Raw genomic sequence first — 18,385 nt, 5'->3', positions numbered from 1 at the left:
AAGACATACAGTTTTCAATTTTCCAGCAGCAACATTGGAAAAATTTAAAAAAATCATTACAGTTAATTTTAGCATATTTTATTTAACTTAATATATTCTAAGCATCAACTTGTAATCAATATAAACAATTACCAATGAGATATTTTACATTCTTTTCATACTAAGTCTTTGAAATCTGTGTTTTTTATACATGCAGTGCACCTCAATTCAGATACATAATTTACATTATTTGATCTGTATTTAAACTTCATAAAACTTACCATTGGAAAAGTAGATTCACACAGCCAGTTTCAAACATCCTTCAAAGTTTTACAGTAAATTGAAGATTAGTTTTTAATTTTATTTTTTATTTTTTTATTGTTATTTTTTAATGTTTATTTTAGAGAGATACAGAGTGTGAGTGGGGACAGTGGGGGGCAGAGAAAGAGAGGAAGACACAGAATCCAAATCAGGCTTCAGGCTCCAAGCTGTCAACCCATAAAAGGCAAGATCATGGGGCTCGAACCCATGAAAGGCAAGATCATGACCTGAGCCGAAGTCAGATGCTTTAACTGACTGAGCCACCCATGCGCCCCTTTATTTATTTTTTTAATTAAAAAAAATTTTTTTTTAATTTTATTTGAGAGCATGAGTGGGGAATGGGGACAGAGGGAGAGAGAATCTTAAGCAGGCTCCGCTTTCAGTGTGGAGCCTGATGCAGGACTTGATCACCCCGGGGTCATGGCCTGCACCAAAATCAAGAGTCAGACGCTTAACCAACTGAGCCACCCAGGTGCCCCAGTGTTTAATTTTAGATAACTAAATTTTAATTCATTTATTTTAATATTTATTATTTTATTATGACTTTAGTAATAAATTAACTGAAATTAAATAACATTAAACACTCAATGGCACTAGCCTTATTTCTAGAACTCAGTTGTCACCAGTGGCTAATGACACACATGTAGAAAAACAGGTTCAGAGTGATAGAGGGGGCCTAATCCAGGCCACTGAAGTCTCTGCTGGATTTACACATACCTGCCTAATGAGTTCCTTCTTCAGCTCCTGTGTCCCCTCCACCCCTCACCAGCAGACACAGTTCATTCACCACATAGCCACCCAATAAATTTTGTTAAATGTTAAGTCGGATCTATCACTCTTCAGACCCCTGCTCCCTCAGTGATGTCTTATCACACTTAGGATCAATTCCAAGAGCTCCTGACCGTCTTCATGACGTGGCTCTCTCCTGACCTCAGCCATCTCCTAGGCCACCACTCCCCGCCTCATTCTTCAGCACACCATTCACTTCCCTGTACTCACCAAGCACGTGCCTGCTGTAGAGTCTTTGCATCTGTTGTATCTCTACCTAGAATGTTCTTCTCCAAGTGCCTCACGCACTACATTCAAACCTTAACTCAATGTTGCATCCTCTGAGAGGCCTCTCCCAACCACTCCATCACTCTACCCCTTCCTCTGTGGTTTTTTTTTTTTTTTTTTTTTTCCAAATATAGCAATGATCTCAGCTGACACTGTTCTGTATGCCCCACTGTTCTGTATTGCCCATTCCTGTTGGAGTAAAGTACATGGGAGCTGGTATTTCTCTGCTTTAACTCTGCTTTTTCCCCAACACCTGCGACATGCTTGGCACATAGTAGAAACTGAACAAATGCTTGCCAAATGAATGGATAGGTGTCTTCGTGTCTTATTTGCCTCCTGATCTGGAACCTTTTGTTGTCTTGGGAGCAGATAGCATTGGCCATTGCCCTTTCCCAACCCTGAGAAGGGGCAGGAATGCCGCAGAAATTGTTCTGTCATCCCTCCGTGTGTGTCTATGCACGTGTGTGTGTGCGCGTGTACGTGCATGGGTAACCAGGGGGAGGGGCCAGGGGATTTGTATCCTAAAGACTCTGGGAACACCCAAAAGGACCTGTCGTCCTCATGATTTCTCTTCTCCCCCAGCCCCACCTTCTCAGCCCTCTGCCCTTCTTCAAATGCGGACCCTCAACAGGGAGGAAAGGATGCCTGCTGCACGAGGGAAGTCCAAGTCCAAGGTAAATAGCGATTCTTCTTGGGGGGAAGTTTCATCTTATAAGACATAGGCCATTTGCTTTCCTTCCATGGAAACTTCTTACCTGACAGAATCCCATCCAAGACCTGTTTCTGTTTCCTCCCATCACCATGAAGGGTAGGAGCATAAGAGCTCTAGCACCCCACGTAACCACCCAGTGCCTGCCTCTCCTTTTTTCTCAGTGTACCCATGGCCATTCACCTATTTGTTGAGCATCTTCAGGGTGTCTGCCAGCGCTATTCCTCAGACAGAAGAGGGGAGCCACCATGATTTCTCGAGGTAGACCTGGGTGCCCAGGCAAGACCTCTGAGGCAGAGGAAGATTCGAGGTTGTGCTCTAGAGTTAATCTGTTTTTTTTTAATTTTTTTTTTTTTTTAACGTTTATTCATTTTTCAGACAGAGAGAGACAGAGCGTGAACAGGGGAGGGGCAGAGAGAGAGGGAGACACAGAATCTGAAACAGGCTCCAGGCTCTGAGCTGTCAGCACAGAGCCTGACTCGGGGCTCGAACTCACAGACCGTGAGATCATGACCTGAGCCGAAGTCGGCCGCTTAACCGACTGAGCCACCCAGGCGCCCCTAGAGTTAATCTGTTAATGTTGCTTTGTTTTCACTTGTACAACCCATATATACAAGGAGGAAATCTCTCTGTGTGTAAGAAATTCCACATAATCTTATATTCAGATTGGCTTTGTTGGAATCAGGCCAGTGAGTCAGCCTCCTATTAAAAAACATGCTTCACCACTTAAAAAAAATTTTTCTTTTGACGTTTATTTATTATTGAGAGACAGAGAGAGATAGAGCGTGAGCAGGGGAGGGGCAGAGAGAGGAGGAGACACAGAATCCGAAGCAGGCTCCAGGCTATGAGTTGTCAGCACAGAGCCCGACGTGGGGCTCAAACTTACGAACCATGAGATCATGATCTGATCTGAAGTCAGACGCTTAACCGACTGAGCCACCCAGGCGCCCTGGTGCTTCACCACTTTAGGTGATGAACTGATTTTCTACAGTAAACACCTTGAATGCAATTTCTCTAACAAACATTTTTGCCCTATAGGTTATGTGTGCTTGTACTCTGTTGTTGTTATAACAAATTTCTGCAAACTTGGCTGCTCAATCAGCATGTATTTATGGCACACAGTTTGTGCATGGGTCAGAGGTCAGGCAGAGTGCAGCTTGGCCTGCCTCACGAGGCTGAAATAAAGGTGTCGATTGGCTCTGTGGTCCCATCTGAGGTTCAGGGTCTACTTCTAAACTCATTGGTTATTAGCATATTCAGTTCCTTCTTTCATCGTGGTCCCCTTCCATTTTCAAGCCAGCAGTAACAGGTCAAATCAGCCTTCAGAAATCCCTGACTTCCTTTCTGTTCTCTTCCAGCTATAGAAAATTCCCCACTGTTAGGGCTCCTGTGATTACATCACCCACCTAGATAATCCAGGATAATCTCCCTATTTAAGATCAACTGATTAGTAACCTTGATTACATCTACGAAGAATCTTTGCCCTGTGTAGTTTAGTCACATGCTCTTTAGAGAGTATGTGGTTAGGAGCATGAATCAGAAGCCAGCTGCTCAGATTGAATTCCATCTCCTCCATTCACTAGTTGTGGATTTTCCATAAATCACCTCCCCTTCTGGGCCTCCTGTTTACTCATCTGTAACATTGCTGTGATCCTCTCAGCAGTGCCCCAGTCACTGGCCAACATGAGTCAGTACCTGTAGGGTACTTAGAAAAATGCTTTGCCTTTGTCAGTGCCCAGTAAATCCAAGTTGCTATGCTTTTTATGTGGCAGTCTTTATTTATTTTTTAGAGAGTGTATGAGTCAGGGAAGGGGGCAGAAGGGGAGAGAATCTTTTTTTTTTTTTTTTTTTTATGGTTATTTATTTATTTTTGAGAGACAGAATGAGCATGAGAGGGACAGAGAGAGAGGGAGACACAGAATCTGAAGCAGGCTGCAGGCTCTAAGCTGTCAGCACAGAGACTGACGCGGGGCTCGAACCCATGAGCTGTGAGATCACGATCTGAGCCAAAGTCGGACGCTCAACTGACTGAGCCACCCAGGCGCCGCTGGGAGAGAATCTTAAGCAGGATCCACCACATGCAGAGCAGAGCCTGATGCTGGGCTTGATCCCACAACCTGGGATCGTGATGTGAGTCAAAATCAAGAGTCAGATGCTCAACTGACTGAGCCACCCAGGTGCCCCTGTGATACAGTCTTTTTTTTTTTTTTTTTTAATGTTTACTTATTTTTGAGAGTGAGAGCAGGGGAGGGGCAGAGAGAGAGGGAGACACAGAATCTGAAGCAGGCTCCAGGCTATGGGCTGTCAACACAGCGCCTGACATGGGGCTCAATCCCACGAACCATGAGATCATGACCTGAGCTGAAGTTGGATGCTCAACTGACTGAGCCACCCAGGCGCTCCGACACAGTCTTTGATAATAGCTAAATCATATCATATTGTGTTGTATTTATTTTATTTAATATACCTGCCCCTCTTGGCCTCAGAACCCGAAATGTTTCCTGGAAAGATTCCTGGCACCATTTATGTCCCCTTTTAGGAACAAGTTCCTTGTTGTCTCTAGCCATGTGGAAGCATAAGCCCATGATGAAAGGACATGTGATTTTCTGTTTCAGGTGCCAGTGACATTTGGGGATTTGGCCATCTATTTCTCCCAGGAAGAGTGGGAGTGGCTGAGCCCCATTCAGAAGGATCTGTATGAAGACGTCATGTTGGAAAACTACCAGAATCTGGTCTCACTCGGTAAGGCCTGCCCCCGCCCCCTACCACCATAATCCACAACCAGCCTATTGTGGGACATAAATTAGTCTAGTCAGGAAAACAGAAGCCACTACAGTTTTGTTTTATTGTTTAACAGCTGTGTTGATGAGTAATTCACATATATATACAATGTATAGAATTCAGTGGTTTTAAATGTATTTATAGAATTGTACATCCATCACCACAGTCAGTTTTAGAACATTTTTATTACCCCAAAAGAAATCCCAGACCCATTAGCAACCACTCTTCATTTCTCCTTGCCCACTAATTCCTTTAGATTAGGCAAACACTAATCCACTTTCTGTCTCTATGAATTTGCCTAATCTTGGCTTTTCATAGAAATGGAATCATAGGTATGTGGTACTTTTGTGCCTGACTTCTTTCACTTAACGTAATGTTTTTGAGGTTCATCTGCATTGTAGCATGTATCAGTGCCCCCTTCTTTTTATGGCCAATAATATTCTACATTTTATTTATCCATTCATCAGTTGATGGGCCTTTGGGCAGTTTTTAACTGGAGCTATTATGAATGTGCTGCTGTGAACATTCGTGTATGAATATTTTTGTGGACATGTATTTTCATTTCTTCAGGGTATATACCTAGGAGTGGAATTGCTATCATATGGTAACTATATATGTAACCTTTTGAGGGCACCCTCAAAATTTTTGAGAGAATTTAATAAAAGGAATCAGCAGGTACTGTTAAAAGGTAACTAGTGGACACAGCTGATGCATAGATGATAACTGTAGGTTGCAGCCACCACCGTCCTTGGGCTAGGCATACAAAGGGGAGAGTTTGGGGTTTTTAGGACTTGAAGGGACTCACACTTCTGAAGGACGAGAGAGGTATGCTGACTAGTCTGTTACAGTCATGAAGAGTCAGGCTGAGGCTTGTTCTGAGAGTGCAGGAAAAAGAAGAATGAAAACCAGCAGAGCCCCTGGTGGTGGTTGCTGGTTGGTTGCTGGTGGATGCTGATAGGGAGCTGCTGATGAAGAAGTGTGGATTGCAGAGCCCCAGCCCCTCGACCCAAAACAGATCAAAGAAGGTGGGAGTGGGAGCTAAAGGCAATAGACTCAGGAGTTTCTGGCCTGACTTTTCAAGACCATAGTTGGCTTTGTAGAGTTAGAAATGAGCACCACCTCTCACTGTAACTGAACTTTCATCCTCCTTTTCCGCCTGCCCTTTACGTCTTCTGTGTACCCTTTGTGGTCATAAACCCCCGTTCCCATTGACGTGGGGCTTGGCCCTGGCATCTGTGGCATCCACATCCTGCTCAGTTCTGATGTTTTTCCCAAATGCAGGACTTTCCTTTCGGAGACCAAATGTGATCACCTTATTGGAGAAAGGGAAAGCACCTTGGATGGTGGAGCCAGTGAGAAAACGCCGGGGCTTGGGTGAGTGACAGAACCAAAGCCTGTACACTGCCATTGTGTGTAAGAGCACCCTGCATTTTGAGGGGGCAACCTCTTGATATTTGAGAGCTCCCAGTTTCCTTACCTTAAAGGCCCCAGGCCTGAGAAGAAAATTCCAGTCTCTTTTGTGCAAGCTCTAGAAGGAGAATAACCAACATTTAATAAACCTTTAGTAGGTAACAGACATACTTTAAGTATAGGTTCTTCCCAGTCCTCTAAGGTAGGTGTTATTATTTCTGGTCTATATATGAGGAAACTGAAGATCAGAGGAGTTCAGTGACTTGCTTACGGTAACCCAGCTAGGAAGTGGCATTAGAGCTAGGTTTGAACCCCAGTTTCTGGTCTCAGAAGCTCAGTTCTTAATGCCCTCATCCCAGCCTTCCCTGCCTCAGCATTTCCCTTCAGAGAAAGCATATTCCACCTTCTCTCATGATAGTATTTCTAATGATAATGTTCAAGCTCACATCGTTCCTTCATTCTTTTAAAAAAAAATTTTTTTTCCACAACTGTTCACTTTGACTACTTTCCAAGAGCTCATTCTCTTTTCTGATAGATTCTTTTTTTATCAGGTTATTTTTACTTACTTAAACAGTTTTATAAGAATTTTTTAGTTGTAAAAAAATTCATAATGTTGAGTTCATTTTAACCATTTTTAATGTACAGTTAAATGTATTCACATTGTTGTGCAACAGGTATCAAGAACTTTTTCATCTTCTAATAACTTCTGAAACTATACTCACTAAACACTAATTTCCCTCCACCCCTCCACCCAGCCTTCAGTAGTCACCTTTCTTTATATTTCTCTGATTTTGATTACCATGGATACTTTGTATGAATGGAATCATACAGTATTTGATCTTTTATAACTGGTTTTTTTTTTTGGTTTTTGTTTGTTTGTTTTTTTTTTTTTGCTGAGCATAATGTCCTTGAGGTTCATCCATGTTGTAGCTTACAAGTGACAGGATATTTCTTTTTTAAGGCTGCATAATACTTCATTATATTTATCACATTTTTTGTATCCATTTATCAATGGATAATTGGGTTCTGCTTTTGGCTACTGTAAATAATACTGCAATGAACATGGGAGTACAGATATGTATTTAAGATCCTGATTTCAGTTTTTTTGGATATGTACCCAGAGGAAGGATTACTGGATCATATGATAATTTTATTTTTTATTTTCTGGGGAACCTCCGTACTGTTTTCCATAGTGGCTGCACCATTTGTCATTTCCACCAATAGTATACAAGGGTTCCAGTTTTTTGTCAACACTTGTTATTTTTTGTTTTTTTGATAGTGGCCATCCTTACAGGTGTGAGGTGATACTGTGGGTTTGATTTGCATTTCTCTAATGATTAGTGATGTTGAGCATCTTTTCATGGGTGTATTGGCCATGTGTATAAGTGTCTATTCAGGTCTTTTGCTTGTTTGTTAAAATAGGGTTGTCATCTGTTGTTGAGTTGTAGTTCTTTATTCTGTGTATTAGTCCCTTATCTGATGGATGATTTGCAATTATTTTCTCTTATTTCATAGATTGCCTTTTCACTCTCTTGATTGTTCCTTTTGACATGCAGATGTAGTCCTATTTTTTTATTTTGTTGCTTGTGTTTTTTGGTGTCATATCTCAGAAGTCAATGCCAAATCTAATGTCTGAAGCTTTTTCCCCAGTGTTTTCTTCTAAGAGTTCAGTAGTTTTATTTTATTTTATTTTATTTTATTTTATTTATTTATTTATTTATTTATTTATTTATTTATTTTTAATGTTTATTATTTTTGAGAACGAGAGAGAGAGAGAGAGCAATCAGGGGAGGAGCAGAGAGAGGGAGACAGAATCTGAAGCAGGTTCCAGGCTCTGAGCTGTCAGCACAGAGCCTGATGCAGGGCTTGAACTCATAAATCACGAGATCATGACCTGAGCCGAAGTCAGACACTCAACCGACTGAGCCACCAGGCACCCCAAGAGTTCAGTAGTTTTAGATTTTACGTTTAGGTCTTTAATCTATTTTGAGTTAAAATTTTTGTTTTTGGAAGAGTGAGAGAGAAGGAATCCCAGGTAGGCTCCCCGCGGTTAGGACAGAGCCCAAGTGGGGCTCAAACCCACAAACAGTGAGATCATGATCCAAGCCGAAATCTAGAGTGGGATGCCAATCAACTGAGCCACTCAGGTGCCCCCCCCACCCTGAAGTTTTTGTGTTGTTGTTACTTGGGTTTTGTAGGGTTTTTTTGGGAGAGAGAAAGAGAGTGAGCAGAAGAGAGGGGCAGAGGGAGAGAGAATCTTAAACATGCTCCACCATGCTCAGTGCAGAGCCTGATGCAGGGCTTGATCCCATAACCCTGGGATCATGGCCTGAGCTGAAATCAAGAGTCTGTCACTCAACCCCCTGAGCCACTTACACCTTTATATATAAAGTGTAAGGAAGGGTCCAAGATCATTCTTTCACATGTAGATACCCAGTTTTCCCAGCCCTGATTGTGAAAGAGACTGCCCTTTCCTCTTGAGTGGTATTGGCCTCCTTATTGAAAATCATTTGACCAGATATGCGAGTGTATATTTCTTGACTTTCTATTCTGTTAGTCTTTATATCTATCTTTTATCCACTACCATATCATCTTAATTACTGTTGATTTGTAGTGTGTTTTGAAGGATTTTTTAAATTATTTATTTGTTTTCTTTTAGGGAGAGCACATGAGCTGGGGAGAGGGGCAGAGGGAGAGAGACAGAGAATTCCAGACAGGCTCCACACTCAGTATAGAGCCTGATAGGACCCTCGATCCCATGACCCTGGGATTATAAGTGCAGCGAAATCAAGAGTTAGATGCTCAGCCAGCTGAGCCACCCAGGTGCCACAGGCCCTGCTTTTTTAGTATGTTTTGAAATCAGAAAGTATGAGGCATCTAACTTTGTTTCTTTTTTTCAAGATTGGCTATTTGGGGTCCCTTGACATTGTATATGAATTTTAGGAATTTTTTTTCTATTTCTGTAAAAAATGTCATTGGGATTTTGATAGGAATGGCATTGAATCTGTAGATTGCTTTGGGTGGAATATTAAGTCTTCTAGTCCACATGCACAGGATAGCTTTCCATTTATTTGTACCTTTGATGACTTTTAGCAGTGCTCTGTAGTTTTCCATGTACAAATTGCTTAAGTTAAATTTATTCCTGAATATTTTATCCTTTTTGATGCTATAGTAAATGGGATTGTTTTTCTTGTTTCCCTTTCTGAGTGGTCATTGTTAGTGTATAGAAACACAACTGATTTGAGTCTTGATTTTGTATCCTGCTGTTTTATTTGATTGGATTTGTTTATTGGTTCAAACATTTTGTATGTCTGTGTGGAATGTTTAGGCTTCTCTACAAAGAAGATCATGTCATCTGTGAACAGGCAGAATGTCACTTCTTTTCCTTTTTTTTAATGCTTTTTATTTCTTTTTTTAAAAAACTGCTCTGGTTTGAGGCACCTGGGTGGCTCAGTTGGTTAGGTGTCTGACTTTGGCTCAAGTCATGACCTCACGGTTCATGAGTTTGACCCCTGTCAGCACAGAGCCCGAAGCCTGCTTCGGATTCTGTGTCTTCCTCTCTCTGCCCTTCCCCTGCTTGCATTCTGTCTCAAAAATAAATAAACATTTAAAAAATTTAAAAAAAACAACCCCACTGCTCTGGCTACAACTTCTGGTACTATGTTGAATAGCAGTGGTGAGAGTGAGCATTCTTGCCTTGTTTCTGATCTTAGGAAAGGGTTTTAGTCTTTCCATGTTTACTGTGATATTTGCTGTGGGTTTTTCAATTATGGATTTTATTATGTTGAGGTAGTTTCTTTCTATTTGTAGATTGTTGAGTGTTTTTATCATGAAAGGGTTTTGAATTTCGTCAAAAGTTTTTTCTGTATCAATTGATCATCATGTGGCTTTTGTCCTTTATTTTGTTAATGTGATGTATAACAGTGATTGATTTTCCCATATTGAACTGTCCTTGCTTTCCAAGTGTAAATCCCACTTGCTTGTGTGTGTGATCTTTTTAATGTGCTGTTAAGTTCAGTTTGCTAGTATTTTGTTTAGAATTTTTGCATTAATATGCATCAGAGGTACTCATCTGTAGTTTCCTTTTCTTGTGTTGCCTTTGTCTGATTTTGGTATTAAGGTAAAAGTAGCCTCATATAATGAGTTATCAAGTATTCTTTTTGCTTCTGTCCTCTGAAAGAGATGATGGAGAATTGGTATGAGTTCTTTTAAATATTTGTTAGAATTCATCAGCAGATGCATCTGGGCCTGGTGCTTTCTGTTTTGGAAGGTTATTGGTTCTTTTTTTTTTTTTTTAAGTTTATTTTGAGGGAGAGAAAGAGCAGGAGGCTGAGAGAGAGCCTGTCAGCACAGAGCCTGATTCAGGGCTTGAACTCCCATGAGATCGTGACCTGAGCCAAGCCCGAGTTGGATGCTTAACCAACTGAGCCACCCAGGTGCCCCTATTGATTCAATTTCTTGAATAGATAGAGGCCTATTCACATTTTCCGATTTCTTGTGTGACTTTTGGAATACTGTTCCTTTCAACAAAATGGTCTCTTTCATCTAGGTTATCAAATTTAAGGGCATAGAAGTTGTTCATAGTTTTCCTTTATTTTTCTTTTAATTTTCATGAAATGTGTATTTCTGTCGTGTCTTTCATTTCTGATATTAGTAGTTTGTGTTTTCTCTATTTCTTGGCCTAGCTAGAACCTTATCAATTTTAGTGATTTTCAAAGAACCAGGTTTTGGTTTCATTGTATTTTTCTATTGATTTCTTGTTTTCAATTTCAGTGAGTTTTGCTGTAATTCTTATTTTTTTCTGCTTATTTTAATGTTTGTTTTTGAGAGAGAGAGCAGGGGAGGGATAGAGGATCCAAAGTGAGCGCCGCACTGACAGTAGTGAGCCCAATTTGGGGCTCAAACTCATTAACCGTAAGATCATGACCTGAGCCAAAGTCGGACGCTCAACCAACTTGAGCTACCCAGGTGCCCCTCTTCTGCTTATTTTGGATTTGATTTGCTCTTTTAATGTTTTCCTGAGAAGGAAACTTAGATTACTGATATTATGTATTTATTTTTTAAGTTTATTTTTTTGAGAGACCGAGTGTGCGCCAGCAGGGGAGGGGCAGAGAGAGAATCCAAGCAGGCTCCACACCGTCCACGCACAGCCTGATGCAGGGCGTGATCCCACGAACTGTGAGATCATGACCTGAACTGAAATCAAGATTTGGATGCTCAATGGACTGAGTCACCCAGGTGCCCCTCATTTTAGATCTTTGTTCTTTTCTAATGTGCTATATAGTGCTATAAATTTCCCTAGGATAAACACTAGTTTCGTTGCATCCCACAAATTCTGGTAAGTTGTGTTTCTGTTTTCATTTAGTTCAGAATATTCAAAAATTTCTTTTGAGAGTTTTTTGTTTTTTTGTTTTTTTAATTTGATAGTGCAGGTGCATGAACAGGGAAGGTGCAGAGAGTGGGGGGAGAGGGATTCCCAAGCAGGCTCTGCTTTGTCAGCACAGAGCCTCATGCAGGGCTCTATCTCACAAACCATGAGATAATGACCTGAGCCAAAATCAAGAGTTTGATTCTTAACTGACTGAGTCACCCACATGCCCCTCATGTGTTGTTGAAAGTGTATTATTTAACCTCCAAGTATTTAGGGATTTTCCACTGATCTTTCTGTTACTGATTTCTAGTTTAATTTCATTGTGGTCTGAGAGCACTGTGTGATTTCTATTCGTTGTTAAGGTGTGTTTTAAGGCCTAGAATGTTGTCTGTCTTGGGGAATATTCTGTGTAAGCTTGGGGACAATGTGACTACTACTGTCATTGGATGAAGTGGTCTGTAGATGTCAGTTATATTCAATTGAAAATGGTGTGGTTGAGTTCCCCTGAATTTTCTGCTTGCTCAGTGTGTTCATTTATGAGGGAAGGATGTTGAAGTGTTTTAATAACTATGATAGTGGATTCATATATTTCTCCTTGCAGTTTTACAGTTTTTGTTGATTGTAGTTTGATGCTCTGTTGTTAGGCATATACACATTAAGAATTGTTATGTTTTCTGAAGAACTGATTCTTTCATTATGTAATGCCCCTCTTTATCCATGATAACTTACCATGCTTTTAAGTCTGCTCTGTCTAGAATTAATATAGCTACTCCTGCTTTCTTTTGATTAGTGTTGGCATGGTATATTTCTCTCCATTCATTTACTTTTTAAAAAATTTATTAATGTACTGTTTAATTTACATCCAAGTTAGCACATGGTGCAACAATGATTTCAGGAGTAGATTCCTTAACGCCCCTTACCCATTTAGTCCATCCCCCCTCCCACAACCCCTTCAGCAACCCTCTGTTCTCTACATTTAGGAGTCTCTTATGTTTTGTCCCCCTCCCTGTTTTTATATTATTTTTGCTACCCTTTCCTTTTGTTCGTCTGTTTAGTATCTTAAATGCCACATATGAGTGAACTCGTATGATATTTGTCTTTCTCTAATTTCACTTAGGATAATACCCTCTAGTTCCATCCACATAGTTGCAAATGGCAAAATTTCATTCATTTTGATTGCTGAGTGATACTGTGTTGTGTATATATACTACATCTTCTTTATCCATCCATTCATTTACTTTTAATCTATGTCTAATCTGTATCTAAAGTGGGTTTTTTACAGACAACACACAATTGGGCCATGTTTTTTAATTCACCCTGACAGTCTCTTTTAATTGTTACAGTAATTATACTGTTGACATTCAAAGTGATTACTCATATAGTTGGATTGATATCTACTTCTATACATAATAAATATTTTTTATTGTCTTTATTCCTGCTTTTGTCTTCTCTTTTTCTGCTTGTTGTGGTTTTATTTTGTTTTTTGTTTATGTATTTTTAAGTAGGCTCTACACCCAGTGTGGGGCTTGAACTCAAACCCTGAGATCAAGAGTTGCATGCTCCACCAACTGAGTCAGCCAGGCGCCCCTCTGCCTATTGTGTTTTTAAATGAGCATTTCATATGATTCCAGTGTTATCAATTATACTTTTTTTGTTTTTTAAGTGGTTGCCTTACAGTTTACAGTATACCTTTACAACTAATCCAAGTCCACTTTCAGGTACCAGTATATCACTTCATGGGACTGTGCCTTATAATAACAAAATAATGCTAATTTCTTCCTCCCATCACCTGTATCATTGTTATCATTCATTTCATTTATATATAAATATGATTAGCATGTATATATTACATGTACATACATAAGATGAAAAGATGACCAAACATTATTGAATACATTGATGCTATTATTTTGAATAAACTATTACTGTTAGGTCAGTTAAGAATAAGAAAAATAGGGGTGCCTGGGTGGCTCAGTCGTTGGGTGTCTGACTCTTGGTTCCAGCTCAGATCATGATCTCACAATTTGTGAGATTAAGCCCCACGTCGAGCTCTAGGCTGACAGCACGGAACCTGCTTGAGATTCTCGGTCTCTCAAACTTTAAAATGAAAATGATAAGAAAAATAAAGGTTTTTTTGTTTTTTTTTTTTCCTTCACTTATTGTTTCTTCATTGCTCTTCTTTTCTTTCTTCTTTCTCCTAGTAGTCTCATAATACATTTGTCACTTTTTTGTAGTTGTCCCACGGTCTTTGGATATTCTGTTCTCTTTTTTTCAGTCTTTATTTACTGTGCTTTCCAAGTTTTAAGGGTTCTTTTTTTTTTTTTTTTTAGTTTATTTTTATTTAGAGAGCAAGAAAGCACGTGAGCATGAGCAGGGTAGGGGCAGAGAGGGAGAGGGAGGATCCCAAGAAGGCTCCACACCATCAGTGTAGAGCCTGACACAGGGCTCAGACTCACAAACTGTGAGATCATAACATGAGCCAAAATGAAGGGTCAGATGTTGAACCGGCTGAGCCACCCAGGAGCCCCTGATTTTTAAGAATTCTAATTTACCAATAGAATAAATCCTTTAGCTCTCAGAATCTTTCTTCAGCTGTGTCGAATTCTGTGCAAGTCATTCTTTATTTCTGTTACAGTGTTTTTGATCCCATTTTGTTTTGGTTCTGAGAATTTCCATCTCTCTGCTTACATTGCCCATCTGTTCTAATACACTGTATACTTTATCATTAGAGCCCTTAACATATTAATCAATTTTAAATTTCTGGTCTGAGAATTCTAGCATCCCTGCCATATCAGTCTGATTTTGATGCTTGCTCTTTCTTCAAATTGTGTTATTTGCCTTTTGGTATGCCTTGTAATTTTTTTTTTTACTTGCCAGAGGTGATGTACCAGGTAAAAGGAACTATTGTAAACAGCCCTTTAGTGATGTGTGATGGGTGAGGTGTGTCTTTTAGGGAGCCTTTGCCTCTGGAATGTGAATGTCTTCAGTTTCTCAGTGCCCCCCCCCCCCCCCCACCAAAACCCTATCCCTTTAGGAGGGACAGGATGGCTAGAGGCCACTGAAATTGGAGGCAGCCGTTTGTACTCTCCCCTGTCTTATGGATCCAAGAAGAGTTGTTGGTTTTAACATCTGTTTAGCTTTTTACTTGTTAGGATGAAGTTGTGCTTTCCAAGCTTCTTACATGAAGAACCGCAAACCAGAATTCCAGTGTTTTGTTTGTTTGTTTTTTTAAGATTGGATTTTAAGAATACATTTTAAAAATTTACAATTTCATTGGGATGTAATGTACATATTGTAAAATTCACTTAAGTGTATAATTCAGTGGTTTTTAATAAAGTTGACAACTTGTGTAGCCATCACCATAATCTAGTTTTAGAATATTTTTATCACCCTAATAAAATTCTTCATGTCCATTTACAATTAAACCCTAGTCCCACCTCCAGCCCCAGGCAACTACTAATTTACCTTCTGTTTGTAGTTTACCTTCTGCCTTTTTTGGACCTTTCATGTAATAAAAGTACATTCATCTAATGAATAACCTATGGAGTTTAATATGGTATGTGGTATGAATTTATCCTACAAATAAAACTTTGATTTATTAATTTCAAATCACAAGCTTTCCTGATTTTTAATTACTAAATATTTCTATAAAGCCTTTTGGCATGTTAAAATTACAGTAAGATACTACAAAGTTTTTCTTCTGGTTATCATCATTATTATTATGTTTGATGATAATTGATATTGTAATTATCATTGATAATAACTGCACAGAAACTTCATTTTTCCAGCATAGGAAAACAAATATTGAATTTCTTGGTGTCTTTCAGACTCAAGGTCTAAATATGAGACCAAGAAGTTACCAACATCTCTGTGCAACAAATCTGGGCAAAGCAGCTATCAGAAACCAGTTTCTGCATCACAAAAAGTTGCCATAGGAAAGAAAGGCTGCAAGAAAAGTTCAGTCCTAGTAAAACCCAAGAAAGTGCATTCAGGAAAGAAATCTTTAAAATGTAATGACTGTGGGAAAACCTTTGGTCAAAGTTTATCTCTTAAACTTCATCAGAAATCTCATACTAGAGAGAAGCCTTATGAATGCAGTAATTGTAGAAAAGCTTTCAGACAGATCTCATCCCTCATTCTTCATCAGAAAATTCACAATGGGAGGAAAAGCCATGAATGTGATAAGTGTGGAGAAAACTTCATTCAAAGAACATCTCTTATTCTACATGGGAAAGTTCATAATGGAAAAGAAACCTTTCACTGTGGGAAGGCCTTGAGTCAGTACCCAACTCTCACTGTGGGCCAGAAAATTCACTTTGTTGAGAATATCCACCAGTGTGGAAAGTGTGGGAAAGACTTCATTCGAAAGTCATCCCTTTTACTTCATAAGAAGATTCACAGCAAAAAGAAATTACATAAATGCAATAAATGTGGGAGAGGCTTCAAAAACAAATCAGCCCTTGTTATACATAAAAGAATTCACACTGGAGAGAAAACCTATGAAAGTGAGAAGACCTTAAGTCAGAGTCCACTGCAGAAAAGTCACCATTTAGAGAATCCTTATAAATGCAGAGAATGTGGAAAATCCTTTAATAGGATTTCATCCATTTTGCTTCATCAGAGAATTCACACATCAAAGAAACCCTACAAATGTGATAAATGTGACAAGGTCTTCAGGCGCCTTTCAACCCTTATTCTACATCTAAGAATTCATAATGGAGAGAAACTCTACAGATGCAGTAAATGTGAAAAGGTGTGTAATCGGCATTCATCCCTTATTCAACATCAGAAAGTTCATACAAGGAAAAAGAAACTGTTTGAATGTAAGGAATGTGGGAAGATGTTTTCTGGAACTGCCAACCTTAAAATACATCAGAACATTCATTCTGAAGAGAAGCCTTTCAAATGCAATAAATGTAGTAAAGTTTTTGGTCGTCAGTCATTTCTTATTGAACATCAGAGAATTCATACTGGAGAAAAGCCCTATCAATGTGAAGAATGTGGAAAAGCCTTTAGTCATCGAATATCTCTTACTCGGCATAAGAGAATTCATACTGAAGATAGACCCTATGAATGTGATCAGTGTGGGAAAGCCTTCAGTCAGAGTGCACACCTTGCTCAACATGAAAGAATTCACACTGGAGAAAAACCATATACGTGCAAAACATGTGGGAAGGCCTTTAGTCAACGCACATCCCTTATTCTACATGAAAGAAGTCATACTGGAGAGAAACCCTATGAATGTAATGAATGTGGGAAGGCATTTAGTAGTGGCTCAGATCTTATTCGGCATCAGAGAAGTCATTCTTCAGAGAAACCATATGAATGTAGTAAATGTGGGAAGGCATATAGTCGGAGTTCATCTCTGATTCGACATCAGAATACACATTCTGAGGAAAAAGCCTAAGTTTGTTTTAAATATGTGAAAGCGTAGAATGAGGCTATAAAAGTAGCAGAGACCAAGGCATGGGAAAAATGCCTTTGTCTATAACCTAAATTTTGTAAAAATGGGACCGTCTTGGTGATGTGTCCCACTTTGAAAGCCAAAGAGCAAAAGTCATTAGGGTGACTTTGACCAGACAATTTGTAATCAACCGAGGCAGTGATGTTACCATAGGTCTTAATTTCAAAGCAGCAAGTTCAGATGACTGGATCATTTTTAATGAAGACCACTCTTCATTCCATAAGACACTGATATTTTATTTGCAGTGTAATTTAGAAAGCTGTTTCATTAGTCACATACAACAAAGTGGAACCACAAAGCCCATATTTATAGATGGGGCTTTGGGCCTTATTTAAGGTCACATGAAGAAAGAGTTTTAAGTTTGTCCCTTAGAACTAGACTATCATGTATAAGAGATTTCCTGGGCAAACGAAGGTACTACTTTCAGCTGACAGAAAATTGTGGGTGAGAAAAAAGTAGAGTGAATCTTCAAGTGGATAAAGATAACACTCATAATGTGTGTGAATCAGTAGAGTTACTATCATACTGTCTCCATGAATATGAAGATACATAATCTTCATGGTATAAAAAATCTTAACAAGCCAGAGACAGGCTAATGGGAAAAAAGAAGCCAGGATATACTGAAGAATGGGAACTTAAGAGCAGGGAGAAATTATTTGTTACTGTTTTATTTGAAAAGAAATTTGTTTATATTTATATGAATAAACAGTGGTATTTTCATGTAAGAACAGTGGTGTGCAATAAGTGACTGGTAGAGAATGAGATGCCATTCCCTAAATGTGTCCTCTCAGAATTTATATGTCAAACCCCTACCCTCTAAAGATAGGGACCTTTGGGAGATAATTAGGGATAGATGAGTTTATGAGGGTACATCATGATAGGATTAGTGTCTTTGAAAGAAAGGATGCCAGAGAGCTTGCTCTAAGCCATGAGAAGATACTACAAGAAGGTAGCTGTCTGCAAGCCAGGAAGCTAGCTCTCCCTACCATCCAACCATGTGGCACCCTGATCTCCAGAACTGAAGAATAAGTTTCTTTTGTTTAAGTCACCCAGGATATGGTATTTTGTTATGGCAGCCCAAGCTGACTAATACATGGGAGGAAACTCTGGATTTATGTACCAGTCTCTTTTCCTGTCAGCTAATCACCATATGTAACAGCTTTCAGTCCCTGTTTCCCGCTTGTACAAAGTATGTAAGAAATAAAATCAGAGTTCTTTTTGTTATTGGGTTATATACGGTTGGAGTATTCTGCAAAAACCATGTTTGTAAACACCCATATCTTGCTAAGATAAC

At 39.4% G+C, this 18,385-nt stretch overlaps 1 protein-coding gene across 5 annotated transcripts in view; it reads left to right on the top strand.

The window, feature by feature from the left end:
• LOC102954817 (zinc finger protein 582) overlaps positions 1–18,385 on the top strand; it is a 122,607-nt gene that overhangs the window by 41,385 nt on the left and 62,837 nt on the right. For 4 of the 5 annotated variants that reach the window (XM_042970659.1, XM_042970654.1, XM_042970657.1 and 1 more), the window contains exons 2-4: positions 1,939–2,030; positions 4,681–4,807; positions 6,128–6,220. In XM_042970659.1, the coding sequence (XP_042826593.1) occupies positions 1,939–2,030; positions 4,681–4,807; positions 6,128–6,220 (312 nt within the window). Of the gene's footprint in view, positions 1–1,938; positions 2,031–4,680; positions 4,808–6,127; positions 6,221–15,454; positions 18,316–18,385 lie in introns of those variants that run through there. The other variant, XM_042970655.1, reaches the window with a different exon arrangement.

Source organism: Panthera tigris, chromosome E2, assembly GCF_018350195.1.
Source record: "Panthera tigris isolate Pti1 chromosome E2, P.tigris_Pti1_mat1.1, whole genome shotgun sequence".
NCBI classification, from domain to species: Eukaryota; Metazoa; Chordata; class Mammalia; order Carnivora; family Felidae; genus Panthera; species Panthera tigris.
Note: the sequence above shows the minus strand (reverse complement) of the source record. Positions and strands in the feature narration are given on the sequence as shown.